The sequence below is a fragment of the Corvus cornix genome, chromosome 5, assembly GCF_000738735.6.
Source record: "Corvus cornix cornix isolate S_Up_H32 chromosome 5, ASM73873v5, whole genome shotgun sequence".
In the NCBI taxonomy this organism is placed as follows: domain Eukaryota; kingdom Metazoa; phylum Chordata; class Aves; order Passeriformes; family Corvidae; genus Corvus; species Corvus cornix.
Genome location: NC_046335.1, coordinates 39472796 through 39491917, shown reverse-complemented (window position 1 = coordinate 39491917; position 19122 = coordinate 39472796). Strand labels below are relative to the sequence as shown.

Sequence of the window (19122 nt, the reverse complement as noted above, 5' to 3'; positions counted from 1 at the left end):
ATTTACAGTGCATGTCCTAGCTACTCACTGCATGTCACTATGCCTCGTATAAATGGCTTTAAACTCATTACGTGGCTAAGTTGGTTTATATTTCAATCCACTCTGTCTGCATCACTGGTGTTATGTGCAGGTTGTCTCTACAGGTCTGTAGCTAATTATCTTCCCTTGCCAGGCAGTTGAGTCTCAGAAAGGTTCAAACAACTACTGTTCTCTAAAAGATAGCATATATTGACCTCAGAGATGAATGATGGGAAATTCTAGGTCCTTCTGCTCTGAAACAACCATGAGAGCTGAATTAAGACTTTGAAGTATGATGTATTTTGGGTGTATGGCTACTGAGGCAAAGAAATGCTGAATGAGCTTAATATTGGAAACTTGTGGACCAAAATTTCTTACAGTCCAATGATCTATGTGTTAGGAATCTGGTGCCAATTCCTGAAATTTTAATTTGGCCATGTGAGAAGTGATGTTCACTCTGGGGATAGTCATCCAGATGCATCACTGTTTTAAACTTTGACCCAAATTATCAGTATCATCTTAGAGCTCTGAGGAGGGGAAATGTTTCCTAGATGATCAATAACAAGGTAAGTAACTCAGATGGAAATATCAACTGATAAAAGAACAGTGAATTGACACTGTCAGCCTTTGACAGGTTCGGTCTTGCCAGTCAGTTCAAGTTTCCTCTTCTCATTCTTCCAAAAAATTGTCTGCTGATGTTGCACATAGGCAGGGATTTTCCTGTTCAATTTTTCAATCCTGTTCAAAATTTCTGTTCCTAAATCAGGAGTTTAGGCTGTTCAAGACTCTGGCAGTCTATCTCAGTAAAACTCTGGTCTGCAGGGAATTTTTTTGATCTTGAAAGACTAGTTTCTTTGTGTCCCTATTGACATAAAATTAAACATTAACTACTCAGATGATAAGAATTGAGTATTGTAATTAGCTTTGCATGGCTCTGACTTTGACAGCAACTGACTTTATTGCTCCAGATCCACTTGTGTTGTAGTGCTCCTTCCCTTTCCTCTGTTTTTATTGCTTCCTGTAGAGATGAAAAGCCATTGATTATGATTTGTACTACTTATATGGCCTTTACCACTATGTCTTAACATTTCACTTTCCTCCCTCGTAGCAGGAAGACAGACCCCCTCTGACGTCTCTGCTCTCTAAACCAACACTCCCTACAGTTGCATCCTCTACAGATATGCTTCACAGTAAGCTCTCCCAGCTGCGTGAGTCCCGGGAGCAGTACCAACATCTGGACCTGGACTCCAATCAGACTCATTCCTCTGGCATTGGAACTACCCTGGCTTCACCCTCTTCTGCAGCAGCCAACATTGATGACTTGAAAAAAAGATTGGAGAGAATAAAAAGCAGTCGCAAATAGAGATGCAAAGAGACGGTATTGCTGTTGCTTGGGGCTGTCTCCAGCTTTAGTTTACTAAACTAGAAGTCTTCATAGTTAAATGGCCTCATTTAGGCCTGATGTATACAAACTGGTTTATGTATAATACAGTGGATTTTGGGGGGTTGAGTCATTGTGGCACAAGTATTTGTACATAATCTGCTTCTCAATGAGCATCTCTTTGACAATAGAAGGCTGTCGGTGTATTAGTTTTAGTGTACAGACCTGTAAACAACCATCCTCTTGCTCAGACTAGTTTCTCATGACTTGGGGTTTTTATTTGTAAAGTTGTCTTTAAAATCTTTTCCTAGTTCTTAACTCTTAGAAGACCGTTAGTGATTTCACTTTTAATTTTGTGAATTCTTCTCCATGTAATCCTTGAACTGTTGATTCTGTATGGACACATGGCATGAAGTAACTAATTTAAGTGTCTTTTGTAAATAAAGTTTGCATTAACTATACCAGCCTCTATAGGAACAGCAGCGACTGCTGGTTGAATGTTAGTGACTGGGCATCTAGAAACTGAACTAAGCTATTCCTGACATGAACCTTGGGGTTTGGATACACTATAAGGAAGATGAGTGGAAATATACTGTCTGTGGGTGCAGTCCTGAGACTTTGCACTCGTACTTGTATGAGTAGTAGTACATTTTTCATATAGTTGCTTTTTTTGTTTTGGAATATGTTTCTGTAACTTGAGATTATTTAGTTTGCTGAAATGCTTATTTTGAATTATCTAGTCCTTGTGATGCCTTTACCCAGATTGTGTGGTCCCATCTGAGGGAGCTTTCTTTGAGGGAGCCTGCTGCTGTTGATATGGAATAGACTAGCAGTGGTGTACAGTCAGTGGACTCATTTAAACTGAACTCATCTGATTAAGGAATGTTCCTCATGCAGGTAAACCTCACTCACTACATTATTTTTGCTCTTAAACATCAGATGTCAGTGATCTCTACCATTTTGTATCTAAGACACCTAAGTAGAGCTAGTCTGCAGAAGTTGTAGCCACTTCTTTTTTTTTTTTTAATGAGTGATTAGCCTTTTTCAGAAGCTCCAAATAATGAAGATTGACAGACACACTGTGTATCCTTTCTAGCCCTTTCATTTCTAGGGAGGTGATGTATTTTCACCTTACTACCATTTCCCTGTGAGAACTGGTTGTGAAGCATAAATTGTACATCTGTTCCATAGCTAGAACAGAGTTATTGAAGAGTTGGACAGGCAGACTTAAAATAACACACCTATATGCTAGATTTTAATCTGTTCCTTGTAACTACTGCTTTTGTTGTTTGCTATGTGGACCAGCAGTCTCTGCGTAAGGCCCGTTACTGAAACTGTCTTGCCTGATTACAGTAAAAATGTGGCTTTAAATTAGTACTTGTACAACAGATCTATGCCAGAGCTTCTGCAAATGTCTGAAATCTTCCTTTCACAGGACCCCTAGGCTGGGGTTGCAGTTGACATAATGTTGCTTGGTGCTTATGGTGAGTTTGCACACTGTGATAGCAGGTGATCACAAGCGTTCTCCATCCTGTGTTAACTGATATGACGCCATTCATTGCTCCACTGCCTCGATTTAGTAGTCACAGTCTCCTCTCATAACCTGAAATGGGCATGCAGTTGTGGAACAGAGCTCTGTTACAAGTCAGGGTTTGGCCCTTACTGGTAAGTGCTGTGGTTTTGTGCACTTAAACTGGGGCAGTTTGTGAATAGTTTGTGTTGGCTGACACTAGAGTTACTGCCACTACCTCTCAATTACTAGCTGCTCTCTGAAACTTAGTGACATTTAAATTAACCCATATTCAGCAGACATTCTGAAGAACTATTTGTTAATTAGCTCAGGATGTTAAAACAGCAATGCCTGCAAACCTGCATAAACTATTTTAAATTTGAAGCCGAATCGAAAGTGAAATACAGGAATAATTGAGTAGCAGAAGATAGAGTTGTTTTTATGAATGAGTTTTTGCCCTGTGTCTTTGTAGTGTTTGGTTGGACTCAATATCCTGGGAGTTCTGAACTAAAACTTGTGCACATAAATTAATAAAGCCTAACCTTTAGCCCAGACAATATTTAAATAACATTAAACTGAATTTAAAAATGATTCCTCTGTATTGTTTGTAACAAGTCAATATGAACAGTGACTTTCTCCAGAAACTGTATGGTCCTGGTTCCCCTCTTGTCACAGATTATTTGACAGTAGTGAAGGGGTGAGGCTTAAATTTTAAACATGAGAAGGGCTAAACATTTTCAGTGTTCAGTGCCTGTGGTTATCAATGACTTTAAACAGCCATGAAACGTGAGCTCTTGAGGTTTTGTTCTTCAGATTTCGGAGAGGTTGGTTTTTGTGCTTTATTTGGGTGATCAAATTGAGCTGCTTCAAGTTGGTTCCCAAATGAGCCATCTAAAAGGAGGTCGTCAGACACTAATTGATCAATAACTTTTTTTTAGAACAACTAATTTCACTGTTGCCTGTTTCTGTGACTTTATGGCACTCTGAGTTTAGAAATATGGTGCCATAGGAAGCAGGGAGTATTTTCAAATCTCATGATTGTCTTAGCAGGAAATTGGGCTAAAGAGATTGGTGGTCAAGAATTTGTGTTTACTGCTGTACTCCTGGGTCCTCAGTGGTCCAAAATTGCTGCTAAAGAGGAGTTTATGAAAAATTGAAGCTTGTTTTTGGAGAGATCCCTTAACAGCCTTTATAACACAAGCAAACATGGAAGCATCCTGCACTATACCTTGGAGGCTTTGACAATGCCTGAATTGCTTCCTTCTGAATCTTGCTATGCAGGTGGAAAATACACAATGAGGACCCAGTACCACCTGCTGTGTAGGAACTTACTGGAAGTGCTGCTTAATGTATTCAAGCTGCTATTCCTTTGTAGGATGAATTGCACACAGTGGTGCTGGTATTTATTGCCTGCTGTTGTAGCTGAGAACAATGTTTATCTGATCAAAACAGCTTCTAGTTGCTTTACTTTTGACGTTGGTGTTTTGTGTAATGCCACAGGTACTGTAGGGTTGTCATCTCTGGTACATAGGTGGGTCAAAAAGTAGAAGGGAGGAAAGGGACAGTGCATGAGGACACAATCTTGCTTGCTATGGCTGACAAGGCCATTACATGAGGTCCAAAATGTGTTGATTATAGCTGATGGAAGGGAGGGGAACTTGTTTGAAGCACAATAGGTAATCAGCAGTACAGCTAGTGCTGTGGTACTCCTGGTACTCTGGTACTCCTGTCATGATTTAGATCCAACTGCAATTCAACTCGGCATGAATAAAGGAAGAAGATGGGTTTCAGAGCCTTTATTTTCAAGGGATAAGACTTTCCTTTGTCAAGTTGTAAGGATATAACTTGTTTTACTTCAGGATCTTCTATCCTTGTGTTTTTAAGTGGAGCATCGTAGCAAAACTGAGAGCAAGCAAGGTCAGTGCTTCATCTATCGCCCATGCTTTTCGATGGCTTTTCGCATCCACTTTTTCAGGCGGAATACATGGGTGTAAAATCCGTATTTGCCATCTCGGTCACAGCCTTCTCCCCATGAAACTATTCCCACTTGATACCAGCGGTTGTCATCTGGGTTCTAAAGTGAAGAAAAAATGGGATTGGCACAAAGAGCAAGAGACTGATAATGATTCTCTGATTCTACGACTGGAAAAGACTTCCAAGGTCAACTCCGACCTTTGACCAAACACCACCATGTTAACTAAACCACAGCACTGAGTGCACTCTTTCAGTGAAGAAATTCCTCTGATGTCCAGCCTGAACCTCCCTTGGCACAGCTTGAGGCCATTTTCTCTTGTCCTTTGCTTGTCAGGAAGAAGAGGCTGACTGCCACCTAGCTACAACCTCCTTTCAGTAGGTCTCCCCTGAGCTTCCTTTTCTCCAGGCTAAACAAGCCTAGCTTCCTCAGCCATGCCTCATAAGACATGTGCTCTGGATTGTTTAGCAGCTTGGTTGCCCTCTCAGATCTAAACCTTGGATGTGCCCCAGCCTGTTTAATGATGGATGCTGCTTTGGGATTCGGACTGGCATCTCCAACAGTTTGTTGGAGTAATTTTGTCTCTACTCTTAAATCTCTAGTTAAGAATTGGCCATCACTCATATGTCCTGCAGGTGATCTCCCAATATGCTGAGAGCTCAGTATAGAAATGGGGCTGGATGACTGCAGGATTTGTCTCCATTGCTCACGTTGGGCATGAGCTGGGTTTGCTTCAGCCACTCAGCTGTGGCTCCAGTCTGCTACTGTTTTTTAGACTATGAAGTTCAGCATAGAACAAACCTATCTCTGTATGTCTTATAAGCTTGAACTTGTTGAACATACCTTCATTACAAAAGGTCCCCCACTGTCCCCTTCGCAGGCATCTCCTCTCTTTAAGTCGTCAGGACTGTAACCTACAGGCAAGAAAAATGAACATTTGACATTTGTTGGCCATGGTTTCTTTAAAGTTTTGGGATAAATGGCATAAATGTTTTGGGACCCATGAGATTGTTTGCTGCTTCTGTCAACTCTTGGACTTTGGTTTTTCACATATGTAAAAATTCTAACTCTGCATCTGTCTTTGCAACTTTCTTGAATCCACCCTCTGTGCTCTCATTCCTGTTCTTTCATCAGAATTGTTGTTAGTGTCAAGTGCACTGACACTGTACAACAGCTGTAGTTTGAGCTACTGTGCTTTTCTTGTCTTGGAAACTTATTTGTCATATTCTCTGTTCCCTGTTCTTCTGTTTATTATAGAGATACACTGTTGTCCCCACTTTCACCTTCCTGTCACTCTTAAGTTCTGCTTTTCATCTCCCCAGCTGTCTTCCTAAGTCTCACTATGAAGAAAAGGATTTCACTCATTCCTGATGAACTAGATAGTATCTCTGCATTTTCCCATCACCTGTGTCTGTTTTTTCTGTATGTCTGCATCTGAGCTATTTCAAAGGATGTTATTTAGAAAAAGAATCCACAAGAACTCTGTATTTTCAGCACACTCATGTAATTGGCTTCCATCCTAACTCAAGCAATCGCATGTGTTTAGATGCAAGCAGCACAAATTTAGTCAAAAATCACTGGAGGCTTGCCTGTAGGACCTGATGAAGTCTGCACAAATGAAGAATACAGCAGGAATTATTAAACTAGTACATAAATCCATAGTCTCTTGGTAGCTTGAATTCTGTGTCCACTTCCCTTCTTACTCAAAAAGGGTATGATGCTAGAAGAGAAGGGTATGATGTAGGAAGGTAGGAGCCTTCAGAATTTGTGGGCATAAGTATGAATGGGCTCCAAAAGATTGAGACAAGCTATAGACAGGATAATAGGTGTGCAGCCTTCAATTTAGGAAGTCACTGAACTGTTCTCCCACAGCTGCTGCTGCCACCTAGTACCATTAGACTAGTGCCTGACACAGGTTCGTGTTGCAAACTTTATTCCTAGCTTCAAGTTCTCCAGCCTTCGTGTTTTCTGAGAGCTGAGAAAGTTCTTGTCATAGGGAAGTTATTCTTTGTGGAGGGCATTTGCAAATTTATCAGAAAGTAACCTTTCTGCACGAGTCATACCAGGAGCTCAGAGCCCTTGACTTCTGTGGCTCCAGTGCTACTTACCTGCACAAAACATGTTGTCAGTGACTTTAACTCTGGTGGATGCCTTGCAGGTGCTTTGGTCTACAATGGGCAGATTGACCTGTTGCAGAACTTTGGGCAGGTTGCTGGGGTTAGTGGCCCATGTTTCTTTCAAGTTTCCCCAACCAGTTACCCTCCCTTTGTAACCTGCCAGCATCAGCCTATGGAAGGAAGCACAGGTATAATTAAATGTAACAGCTTTCTCCCACCTGGCATTCTTGCTGCAAATAGCCTTGAGAAGTCACCTCTCTCTCTCTCTCTTTTCTCCTCACCTCTGCACGACCTCTTTGGTAGGCAGGCAGACAGGATGGATGTAGTCACTGAAGCTGATGGGTCTCTTTAAATGCATGAGTGCAATGTCTCGGTCCATGTTCTCTCTCCAGTTGTACTTGGGATGGATGATGATTTTATCCAAAAGAGCAATCTTCTCTTTATTCTTTTCATATCTGAAATAGTTATGAAGGAGAGAACTCACTGTACAGTAGCAGCTGAGAGTTGGAGTTCATGATACTCTCAGCTTTGTACCCTCCGAGACAATGCTGTCTTTACATAGGAGCACCCTTTTAGATTTCTCAGGCTTCCTTGCTCCTTTTCACTTTAACCTTTAGGATCAGCAAGAGCAGCAAATGACAGCCCCATTAGATCCTGTTACTGAGAGGCATGAAACATTAGCTATAATACTTCCTTGGATACTGAATGACAGCCCAACTTCAAAGTATCTCACTACTGCAAGAGGAAGCCTGGTTCCTTCTCACTTATCCAGACTCTTACTTTGCTCTTACGTGCTTGCCAATCCGCACCAATATGTCATTTGTAGTTAAGTTCTTGTCCCAGGGTGGATAAAAAAGACAATGAGCAGCAGTCAGGATCCAGCTGTCACTGATGAGGCTGGCACCACACAGCAGCTCTTGAGGAGACTTTTTGTAGAGCATCACCTGCCTGAGAGATGAGGAGGAAGGAAGCCTTAGCAGGACTTAAGATGTGGCTGGCTGAATGGGTCCTGTTGTCAAGCAGAAAGTGCAGAATTGGCAGTGAGAAGGAAACAGCACTGCACTATACTGACAAAACTGCATAAGTAGCTCTGTAGCAAAAGTCTTCCCCGAACATGTATATCCTACATAGTAGGCCATTTACCCCATTTCTTTCACCTGGAGAGGTTTCTCCTCCTTTCTGTTCCAGCAAAGCTGGAAAGAGGAAGACATGAAGATGAAACACACCAACATACTTGCTTTCTCCAGTGGTTGCATACTTGATTCAAGAGGTGAGTTTCTTTACAGCTATTTTAGTACTGCTCCGTCAACCACTTGGAGCAGCTTTGATTAGAATCCGTAATATATGCTTGAGATAGGAAAGCCCTTTTATTTCTACCTGCTTGAGCTGAAGAGAAGGAAGACACAGTTCCCAAAGACTGTGCAAAGCCAGTACTTACCAGGGGGCGCTGCCAACTTCTGCGTCATCTCCACCAACAACTCTGCCTCCCATGTAGGACTCCAACAGCTCCTTCTCACTTTGGTCTGTTACCTTTTTCTTCTCAAATAAAGGACGAATGCCACAATCTGAAAAAACAGGCAATCTGGCTTTGCTACCCTACCAGATTCACAGTGCAGGACTATTGTCTGCAGTCAATATGCAAAACTGGAAGATCTTAGGAAGGAAGTGCTTACTAGCTCCATGATTGGAACTGGATATTGACTTCTGAGAGTTCAAGGAATTTAAGTATCTTCCCCTGCTTTTAACAGCATTTGGCTAGCTGAGGTTTCTGAGGAACAGGCAGAAGCTACAGCCCTTCTACAAACATGCTGTATTCAGAGTTTTTGCTCACCTGCTTCACCTGAACCAAAAGTTTTGTCATCAAAGAAGGTTTTGAATTCCTGAGGAATGGTAGAACGTCCTGATATTCCCTCGAACTCATGGTTCTCATCCTCTAGCAAGCTGTCTGAGAGAGATAGAAAGACAAACATGGTAAAAGGCTTAACTGCAGTTACCATAATTATCAGCAATGTAAATATCCCCTTTCCCCACACAGTGGGTCTGATGAAGGAATGATGTTTTAAAACACCAGTGCTCTTTTTAATGTGCCTAGTCCACCACTGTGAGTTTTCAGGGAGAACACCTGAGAGAGGTAACAGTGCTATGCACCTAAGGCAGGTTAGTACATGTGCTATATGGACAAACAGGACTCCCAGGTGCATGGTGCATTAATGGTGGCATTAAATCTATGAGACATCCTTGTCTATGCCTCCCAGGCCAAGCACTTCATTCTAGTCCTGCTGTTATTTGCCACTGCCTCAAATGTGTGCCTACCCAAACCTATGCAGACTTCTCACCGCAGTAGTGCAGATCACAGTAGTCAAAGTAGGGTGGTTCATCTGTGACACACCAGACACCCTCGTCATCTCTGTCTGGATTCCGACAGTAATTCTCCTGCAGCTCCACGTCTGGGTCAATGTGTTTTCCATGGAGCACCTCTTTGGCTTTCTCAGAGTTCCACGGCAGACACTTGGCTCCAGACACAGTGACTGAGAGGGTCCCCGTGTAAAGCATGCCTTTCTCTGGTTCACAAGGCTCCACTGGTACAGGTGGTGTGGCCCGTGGAGTAAATGGAACTGTTGTTCTGTCTTCACCTGGAAAGACAGAGAGCTGTGATTTAAGCCATAGCTGTGCACTCAGAAGTGCTGTTAGCAAATAGCACAGAGCCCCTTTACTGAAGCCTAGAGTTCCATGGGGCCTCTCATTATGTTTGGGAGCTCCCATTGTGTTCCCATGCATGTGGTGGCCCTCTAAAATATTGCAGTGTCAGAGGTGGTCCAGCAGTATTGTGAAGTGAGGCTGGCACTATTCATCACACTTCTCTTTGTCACTAGGATATGAGGAACAATACTGTGTTCCCTTCTGGGGCATCTTTGAGAACCAGCTCGAGGGATGGGTAGGTGCCTCAGGTATCATAATGCTGCTGTATTAGGTCCTCCAACACCTTATTCTCAAATGTTTAACTAGGCCATATTTGGGGGAGCCTTTTATTGTGATATGCTACTAAAACAGCAAATTTAACTTTTGCCAATGTTTCTAAATCTAATAATAAGTGAAAAATTTCCTTGCAAGACTTTTCATGCTTTTTTGTGTGAGTGTCCTAATGACTGCAAGTTTTAAGCAGCATTTCCTGAGGGAGTGAGTACCCAATAATCTATTCTTGCTTGGCCTCAAGGTGCCTTCTCCGTGTGCACGGGGGAGGGGGGGTCCCCATGTGACGAGACATCCCATTTGACTATTCTCTCTGGTGCACAACAGCCACTGGGCAAGTAGCATTCACCTTAATCAGTGAGGCTGCTTCTGTTTTTTGACCCATGTCAACATGATTGTGAAAGAACTGTGCACAAAACCAAGGCTTTTCTAATCCTGCTATATCCATGCACGTGTAACTGTAAGCTACTGTAGGCCAGAAATTAAATGGTGAACAGAGATAGTACAGATGCCTGAGGACCTCAAAGCAGAGCAGTATTTCTTCTCAGTTTGTTAGATTCTGCAGACCTGAGCAATGGTAATGGCTTTTAAAATTTCAGAATACCCCATGTCAAAATGGTTGCTGACCTCTAACTTTCACTTGTAAGAGTTGTTGCTTCTAGTCTCTGTTTTTGGAAGAGAAACTTCTGCTGTGAGAAGTTTCTCTCCTTTACCAGTTATTCTGAGACAGAGGCCAAGCCCCAGGGGAGATAGCTCTGTACTGGGGAGAAATGGGAATGTGTAATGGGAGATGGTCCTCCATGTCCAGTGCAATGATGAGAGAAGGGCATCTTCTCTTTTCTTGAGATTGTAAGTATTAAACTGCATACCTTCACAGGAGAGAATGTTAAGGCAGGCAGTCACACACAAACTGTAGTTACTTTGTCCTAAAGGTAGGAATTCAGACCAAAAAACATTATGACTCATGGCTGTCACAAACTAGAGACAACTGAGCCAGGATTTTGGGGTGACTGACTAGAGAATATTGTAGTACATTCCAGGGGACTGCTGACACTGGTTTTAATTTAGATCTAGATTAGCATAATCTAGAGAAAACAGCTCATTGTGTATGGGCGACTCTGACTTTTCCTCCTCAGCTCCTTTACCCTTTAAGATGCAGTTTCTCTACTCCTACTGACCTCTGTTCATGTAAGCGTTCCCCCTCCTTAACCCTCTCCTTGACTGCTTTACTGTGAGTCTCAGTGCAGTGTTTTGCTGTGAGTGCAGGGGTCTCTGGAGTGCTGTGGCATACCACACACAGGGATGGGACACTCCTCCCGTTCCACCGTTGGGTCTCGGGTATAGCACCACGGGCCTTCTGAGTTGTCTGGGTTCCTGCAGTAGTTCTCAATGAGGTTGGGATAAAGGGTGGCATTAAATCTATGAGAGACAAAGCTGGTTAGGCTAGGAAGGAAGGACACCCTGGAGAACTCTTAAGGGGTATGCAGAAGATGAACTTACTTAGGAATATGTGGATATTTGCTTGTCCACACTTGACATTCAATCCCAGACTTGGTGTGGCTAATTGTTCCCCGATAGTTCTGGCCCAGCCCAAGAGCGCAGTTACCTGTCAAAATCCCAACAGTGTAAGCCAGAGTCAGTGGAACTGGATGTTGCATTTTTCAAGGTCAGAAGTACCATCTCCCATATCCCTTTAACTTTTGCTGCGTGCGTGAGCCTGCATGAGCAGAGACATCCTCTTCCTGTGAGAAGAGCACACAGCCTAAGCTTTCTCTCTCATCAGAGGGAGCCATCCCTGAGGCTCTGTGCTTTGCTTTGGCTCAGAGCCTTTCTGAGAGGCTGCTCACACCTGACTGAGTCACAAGAATGAGGATATTTACCCCATGCTATTTCAGTGCACAAGCCAGATTGTTTGTTGCAATGGTTAGTGGGGAAATAAAGAGGAAGAAATAATTTCAAATTCCTCCCCTGATATTTTTCTCTATAATTGGATGGCTTCTCCAACATCAGTTTAATTTTTTTCTGTACAATCTCTGCAGGAAGCAAGTTCCTGTCACTCACTGTATCTAGGAGATTGAAGTCAGCATGAAGTTCATACCTTCTAGACAAGCATCCAGAACTGTCCTGGATATTCTCAGGCCCTGACATACTAGCAAAATAAGAAGAAAGAGGCACATTATATGAAAGCAATCCAAATAAGTATCATCATTTCAACCAGTTTATCATCTAGAGACAAAACACAAGTGCTTAGCCCTAGAAAGTGAGCTCCTAAAAGAGGGAGCCATCTCTCCAGGATGAGACAGTGCATCCTAAGGGATAACAGTACCTGCAGGACTCAAAACAACTTACCTTGGTATTTTGACCAAAATGTGTCCTGTAAAAAAGAAAAAAAAAAGAAAAATATATATTTAGGGACACAGAATATCAAACTTTTCTTGGCTACTGCAATTCAAACCAGTAAGAGAACATGCCATCAAAACAAAAGGAAAGACTAACCTAGCTCTGTTTATACCAATTGCTGTGGAATAAATAAAGCAAATAAAGCAAAAAACCCGATACAAAGCCACATTCCCATGCATCAGACTCAGGAATCAAGACAGTACTGTTGTTTCTAAAGAGACCAAAGATGTTTACAACCTTCATCAACCTTCAGAGGAAGCAGAGCATTCTATGGTGCAGTGGGCTACAGTGCAGAAGTCCAAGCAGCTGAATCTGGAATTTCTAAGGCCACAGATCACATGTAGGTATTGCTCAGCTCTTTGGGTATACATCTCTGCCATGCAGCCTGGGGCTGATTGGTATTGTAGTACTCCACAGAGGTAGTGTCTTGCTGGCTTAGGCTCCTAACTGTTTATCTGTTGTATTTTGGGTGTGAAATTCAGCAGGGACATTGTTCCTTGGGGCTAGGAACAAATCCCAAAAGGATGCAGCACAAATTCAGCAGCATGAGTGAGTCTGGAAACCAGAAAAAGGGACAGAGTGTGCAAAAGCTTCAGCTCAAAGGAGTTTGAGGCATCTGCACTCAGTGTTTGGCTGCTACGCCAGTGCATCTGTGAGTGTCTGGGACAGCAGCTCACATGTGTGAGGCAGCATGCTGAGCTAGTGGAAGATGCTATTCAGGACCAATGAGACCTTGTCACTTCACGTGTAGAGAGGGAGAGCAAAGAACCTGAGCTTTCAGCTGTATTCCCTGGAGTGTCTGAAGGAGGGAAGCTCCCTAAGAAAGCCTGAGCTCCCCTTGGGGCACACACACATCAGCTTCATCTTTGGTTCACAGAACTGAGTATTAGAACCCTGGCCCCTGGCTGCATGTGCAACCTGCTGCTGTCTCCCTGCGGAGGATGGCTGAGGGAATGTTTCCCGGTACGTACCGTCTGATCAGTGGATTCAAGGGCTTCGAAAGCCTCCTCATAACTGCATATCTCCTCCAGGCACTCTCGCTCCAGGTTTCCCTTAAGCATCTCTTCTAGAAATCCCTTGTTGGCACGTCGTGGGCGCTTGAGCAGGGACAATGCCTGCCCCTTTTCCAGGAAAACTATCGGGTCAGAACACTGCCAGTCAAAGGGCTACTCACAGCCAGAGGGCACCTTCGTCTCCCCTTTCAGTTTCCAAAAACTACATGGCAGCTGATGTGGTGATCCCACAGCCCAGCCTCCCCCAGTGCACCATATAGAGAGGAGAAGCCCTGTCAGGTCTACACTTGCTTATCAGAGCAGGCTCTCTGGAATTCATCCTGTCACAGCTCCCATCACTTAGGTAACAGAAGTGACAAGAACACTGCTTCCTCAGCAAAGCTGCTCTGCTCATTTGCAGTTAGAGGCTTGTTTGCTTTGAGCCTGCTGCTCTCCCTATCTTCAGCCACTGTATTTTTGTCTTGCTGGCCTCAGACCACTGTGATAAGCACAGCTTGGTTCCATTTCATGTTCAGAGCCCCTGATTTGAGATCTGGAGACAGGTCTTCCCTCACACAGTAGTGAGTCCAAGAGGACTAACCTCGTGTTAAGGAAAGACAGTTAGAGGATCTAATAAAAGAAGCAGTGAGCATGAAGGTGGCATATTTTGTTTGACCTAAAGTTTCAATAAGGAACGCCTGGGGAGGCAATGGAGAATTAAAGCCACCTAGGTCAGCAGAGGAACTCTATCCCCAAAAGCCCCACGGCTGTGTTACACTCGATCCTGGACTCAGCCACAATCCCCTTCCCTGCCATTTCCCAGGTGACCCGTAAAATCCACTGAGTTGTTGTCACCAGCTGACAGATTCTGCTTCATCCTCCTCTATTCACTCCATTCTCAGCACCCTTTTGCTCTCAACTTCAAGCTTTTAGCCTGTCCTCCTGACTTGAGGAAGAAAACTTGCCACATCCATTACCTCTGGAAAGAACTAACTCCATCTTTCTTCCTCCTGTCATCTGCTGGTACTTCTGCCCTTGAGTCTTACCTCTGTCATGGCTCAAGGTGAGGTGCAGAAGGCTGGAGAAGAGCAGGCCCCTCAGTAGGCTGGTTTTGGTGTGCGCCATGCTGTACAGCCCTGGCTGCAGGGGAATTGCAAAGGAAGCAGAATAAGCGGAGTCACAGCCCTGCTGGGTTAATATTGAACCAGAATGAAGAAACAGGACTCCAGGTCGTGGTGTGTCAGGGACAGTGGGACTCTTATCCCTCCTCTCTTGGCATCTCTCCCTCCCTTCAGAGCATCTTTGTTTCCTTACTTAACTTCCTATTTCGTATCTGGGAAGATGGCATGAGTAGCAAGAGGACAATTTTGTCCCAGGGCACAGGGAGAACTCAGGCTGGAGAGAGGTACCTCTGCCAGCTCACAGCCATCCCAGCCAGAGAGCTTGCTTCTTTTACCTGGCTTTGCTCCCGTGCAGCCCCTGGCACCATCACTGCCTCCCCACCATGCTGGGTCAGGTCCCTGCCACTGACTCTTCTCAGATGTACTCCAGCAGCCTCGAACACAGGAAGACTTTGAGATCTCCTTGGCCATTCCCAGTCCTTCTTCTTTTAGCTACAAGCTCCCCTGATTCTCCCTAGTGCTCAGTTGTCTTTCCTTCCTGCAGTTATGAGCAAGCTCAGCCTCAGCTATTTTGGCACCACAACACACAGTTTAAGTGTTCCCCCTTCTCCCTTGCCCATAACAAGGAGCAGAAACTGTGCCTTTGACAGTCCATTGGGAATTTAAATTTTCCTCCCAGTTAGGTCAGCATGCCATTGACAGTACATTCTTCCCAATGCCTTACAATTCCCAGCTGAGTGGAGGAGGATGAAGCAGCATGAAGGCTGGGCTCCCCCTTTTCTTCCCCCCATAGTGCAACATACTAAAGTCCATCCAAAAGGAAACAGAAACTGATGAGCAGGGAGCTAGCACACACAAAACCAGCCAGGAAAACAAGGGCTTCCAGAAACAGGGAAACAGGAATTCTCTGGATGTCATGATATCAGCTATTAAGTCAAGAACTGGACTACCAGAGCTGGGAAAGTTCTAATGATTGCTACAGCAAGTGGACCATTGGCAAGAGTGGAAAAACAGCAAAAAGCAGGGCAGCATGGGGGTAGTCTCACAAAAGTTCTTTCTGCCAGCAGGGAGCATATTTAGTGCTGTGCCTCTGTGCAGCAGATACATCTGTAATGTTTATCTCCATAGAAGGAGTGCAAATATTAGCATTAGGTTGGCTGAGGAATGACTCTGGCCACTGGTACAAAGAGCAGTTGCAGAGGCTTCCTTCCTCACCTAAGAGTGTCTCCCGTTCTCATCCACACACGTCTCTACCCCCCGCTCTGGATTTTGGAGAAACACCTTTAGGAATGGCTGGGATTCCCTGGGTGGAGATGACCTGGGTGGAGAGTGTGGGCATGGGATTAGACACAACCCTAGAAACACCCATGTTACTTAGCCGGGGAAGCAGCATTTAGGCAGAGAGCACAGGCAGGGACAGGAAAGAGCAGTAACAAGAGTGGTGAGGTCAAAACTGCTGCTGTGTCCCACACAGCCACCTCTGCTCCTCACTGGAGGAGGAGGCACAAGCAGCTTTCAATATCCTCAGTCACTTTCTTTTTCATTTCTGCATCTCTGTCTCTTCTTTGTAATAACCAGGCAGCCTTTACACTGCAGCTTAAGTCAATGTTGTTATACTTATGCACAGACTTTTACTGTCTTGTCTTTCCTTTAAAGGAAAGGTCTTACCACCTGCCATGGAATCATGCAGTATATAAGGCTAACTTTCAGCAATGCTACACTACAGCAGTTAAGTTTGGTTATCAGACTTGGTTATCAGGTATGAATATCTTCTAATACTTACCTATGCCATCTTCCTTTAACATTACTTCTGTTCTGGTTCCTACATTCATTCTGTTGCTTAAGCATTTGTTTGAAAAACCCTTACTGAAACTGATGATGATTCTGTCACTATGTCTGGCTGCTCCTCTTCCAGCCGCTGTTCTTCTTTCCCCTGTGATACAGGACAAACCTACCTCTCAGGGCAACTTGTTAACTGTAACTAAAACCTCTTATCTCTAGATTACTCAAGGCTACATCCATCACTTAGGTTCCTTCTATTTCTGTACTTTGGTTGTGCTTTGTAATTGGAGTCTTTCACTACATCCTGGGACACTTTCCAGCCCTTTCTGGTGTCTCACAACACTGTAAGTAATTAAAGATGCTGACTCTTCACATTGTGCCTTTTGTCATTCCATAATGTGCTTCTAGGGCTTGTCTCTGTCCCATTCCTGTGGTTAGCCTCTGCAGCAGCACAGCATGCATCAGCTATCACCTCTCCAGGGGCTTTGACTTAACCCCTCCAACATTTAACTCTTCCATTCCTGTAAGCAAATTTTTATAATTTCATTTCCTTTCTGCCTTCGCTCACCCATGAATGATGAATGCTATTTTCTTTCTTAGGATGAGAGTTAAGATACCTTTAATGTCCAGAGTTATGGCTTTTAACACAGCCGGAAGTTTTGATCTCTTTCCCTCTATGTATTGATTCTTGGTTTTAAGTAAAAAAAGCCTTTGGCTGTTTTTTTTCCTATGTGACTACTTCTTCGTCAACTTCCAGGGGGCATAATATAGGGTGTTTGGCCTTGGCCCTGGCCCATTTTCTTGGACCTTTGTCTATTCTGTGATGGATACAGTTTGCTGGTTCAACAGCTGGGGCATTTATCAATCTGTTCCTAAAGTGAGTTATACAGTTTGATCGAAGTAACACATTGACTACAATCACAAAGATGAAACCCTTATCCCTTCACACAGGGGTTCCCCTGTTCCCGAGGACCAGGCAGCTGCCAAGTGGGGGGCAACTTCAGGACCCAGAGAACTCTCTCCTTTCCTTGCAGCCTGCTGCTTTTTATTCAAACACCTTGGTCAGGTTTAAGCCAGTTTACAAATTGGCCAAGGGCTGAACCCTGACCGTTGTGTGAGGTTTAAACATAACACTTGAGTATATGTGCATGTCTGGCACCTGCTGAGGCCCTGCCAGCATGAAGGACCCAAGCATGCAACAGACCTTGCAGTTGTCACCTGGGAGTGTTGCAGCAGCACCCCAAAGCCTTGGTGAAGCCCTGCCAGCATGGTGGACCCCACCACCCAGGAGAGCTGTGTGCTTGCTGCCTGAACCTGTGAGGGTAATGGGTGCACAAGATCTCCAGCCAGCTGGGTAATCACGTGTCTGCTGTCCCAAAGCATAACCTTCACTGGCATTGAAACTGTTCCCCATGCCAGCACATGGGACCAGGCAGGCACACATCCTTTTCCTTGCTATCCTTCTTCCCTTCTCACCAGGATCCTGACAACTACACCAAATGTAATGCACTGGTGTGAGGGCTTGTTATGGATCCCAACAAAAAAGGCACTCAGAGCCCACAACGTAGTAATTAAAATAGCCTTTACTGGACATGATACAAGAAAGGGTATGGCATTAGATAATCCTACACCCCTTCAGATGCTGCAAACACCAAGTTATACATCACTGCACAGCTATCTAGTCAGGCCACAGCACCCTGTACAGATCCCATGCATGCTGAGGTTCACCAGCACCCTAGTCTTCAGGGCTTTTATAGGATTTTCCTAGGAAAATCCTATACTTGACGCATCATTTTGCTGTCAAGCAAAAGGCTGTTAACATGAGAACATGCTGTTTCTAAGACAAAGACACGGTGGTGGCATAACCACCAGGGACCCAGTGGAAGTCACCTATGGGCTCCTCAGTCAGGATTGGCCCAATAAGTTTATCTTGCAGCCAGGTGATACGTGCAGCAGAGCACAGATCTTCTCCCACCTACTCAGATCAGCTGTCAGGTGAACAGTGTTTCTGTGAAGACCTCCTAATTCACAATTGCTCCTTCTATTTCTCTCTTGTTACTTTAGAATAAAAAAGCAGGTCAGCTGTTTAGGCAGTAGGGGTCTGGGTTCTCCCCATCCCTTCCCCCCCCATTGCTCCCCCTTCTCTCCTGTTCTGCTGTGACAGAGGGCACATGCTTCAAACACAGCACATGAGGCCAGCTCCAGTGAGAACATTCTGCAGCTGTGTCAATATTTGAGTTTGGATAGGCACCAAAGAGAGAACAGTAGGAAGCACTGCAGCTTCAAATATGAGCCCCCTCACATGCCTGTGCTTCAAGCACTCAGAGAAGACTTAGCTCACGTGCTCCCTAACTATAGAGAAAATAATTAATTAAAAATTAAGACATCCAAAGGTTTATTAACTGAATTCACCTTCCATCTTTACACCACATCAAAGTTTCATGGATCTCACTCTAGCATCTTGTCTTAAAACTGGTCATAAAAGTTTATGGAAAAAAAAAAAGTAGAAACCACAAAGAGCAGCTTTTCGGGGTGTCACATAACTGCATTCATAGCACCCCAAAAGGGAACTGTGCTACTTATGATTTCCTGGTGCCTCTATATTTTCCTCTTGTGCAGGGGGCATATGAAACCCAGAGAATTTAAAGCCACTAAGCAAGACTGAACAAAAAAATTTGGGGAATTGCAGATGTTTGAGAGGCATAAGACAGAGAGCAAGAATAGCTAAAACTGAGGATTCAGCAAATGACAGTCGTGTTCCTGTAACACGTGAAAAGAGAGTGCAGAGCATGCAAGTCTGAAAGACCTCTGTTAGGTCTGGTATTGTCAGTCTCTTCCTAGGAGGTCAAGCTCACACAG

The 19122-nt window shown here is 44.1% G+C and overlaps 2 protein-coding genes across 8 annotated transcripts in view; one reads left to right on the top strand and one right to left on the bottom strand.

Annotated features, from left to right (window-relative positions):
- Positions 1 to 3500, top strand: part of CKAP5 (cytoskeleton associated protein 5) — a 53918-nt gene extending 50418 nt beyond the window's left edge. For 6 of the 7 annotated variants that reach the window (XM_039552452.1, XM_039552447.1, XM_039552448.1 and 3 more), the window contains one exon: positions 1127 to 3500. In XM_039552452.1, the coding sequence (XP_039408386.1) occupies positions 1127 to 1381 (255 nt within the window). In that variant the 3' untranslated portion in view covers positions 1382 to 3500. The remainder of the gene's footprint in view (positions 1 to 1126) is intronic. The other variant, XM_039552453.1, reaches the window with a different exon arrangement.
- A 1189-nt stretch (positions 3501 to 4689) lies between these two features.
- Positions 4690 to 14537, bottom strand: F2 (coagulation factor II, thrombin). Its single transcript, XM_010413114.4, has 14 exons — positions 14407 to 14537; positions 13340 to 13503; positions 12318 to 12342; positions 12067 to 12117; positions 11469 to 11574; positions 11260 to 11387; positions 9335 to 9631; positions 8830 to 8943; positions 8437 to 8563; positions 7779 to 7946; positions 7280 to 7453; positions 6990 to 7168; positions 5725 to 5795; positions 4690 to 4983 (listed from the first exon to the last, which is right to left on the bottom strand). Exons 1-14 carry the CDS (start codon positions 14483 to 14485, stop codon positions 4840 to 4842), a joined length of 1827 nt encoding a protein of 608 aa, XP_010411416.3. The 5' UTR covers positions 14486 to 14537; the 3' UTR covers positions 4690 to 4839.
- Positions 14538 to 19122: the final 4585 nt, after the last annotated feature.

What these genes read in the sequence shown, in the direction of transcription:
- F2 (XM_010413114.4), bottom strand. Translation starts at nt 14,485, where the DNA reads ATGGCGCACACCAAAACCAGCCTACTGAGGGGCCTGCTCTTCTCCAGC. An exon ending in TTGAATCCACTGATCAGACG is followed by an intron (nt 12,343 to 13,339) that starts GTACGTACCGGG and finishes TCTTTTTTACAG; the next exon opens with GACACATTTTGGTCAAAATA. An exon ending in TTTTGGTTCAGGTGAAGCAG is followed by an intron (nt 8,564 to 8,829) that starts GTGAGCAAAAAC and finishes CTGTTTTTTCAG; the next exon opens with ATTGTGGCATTCGTCCTTTA.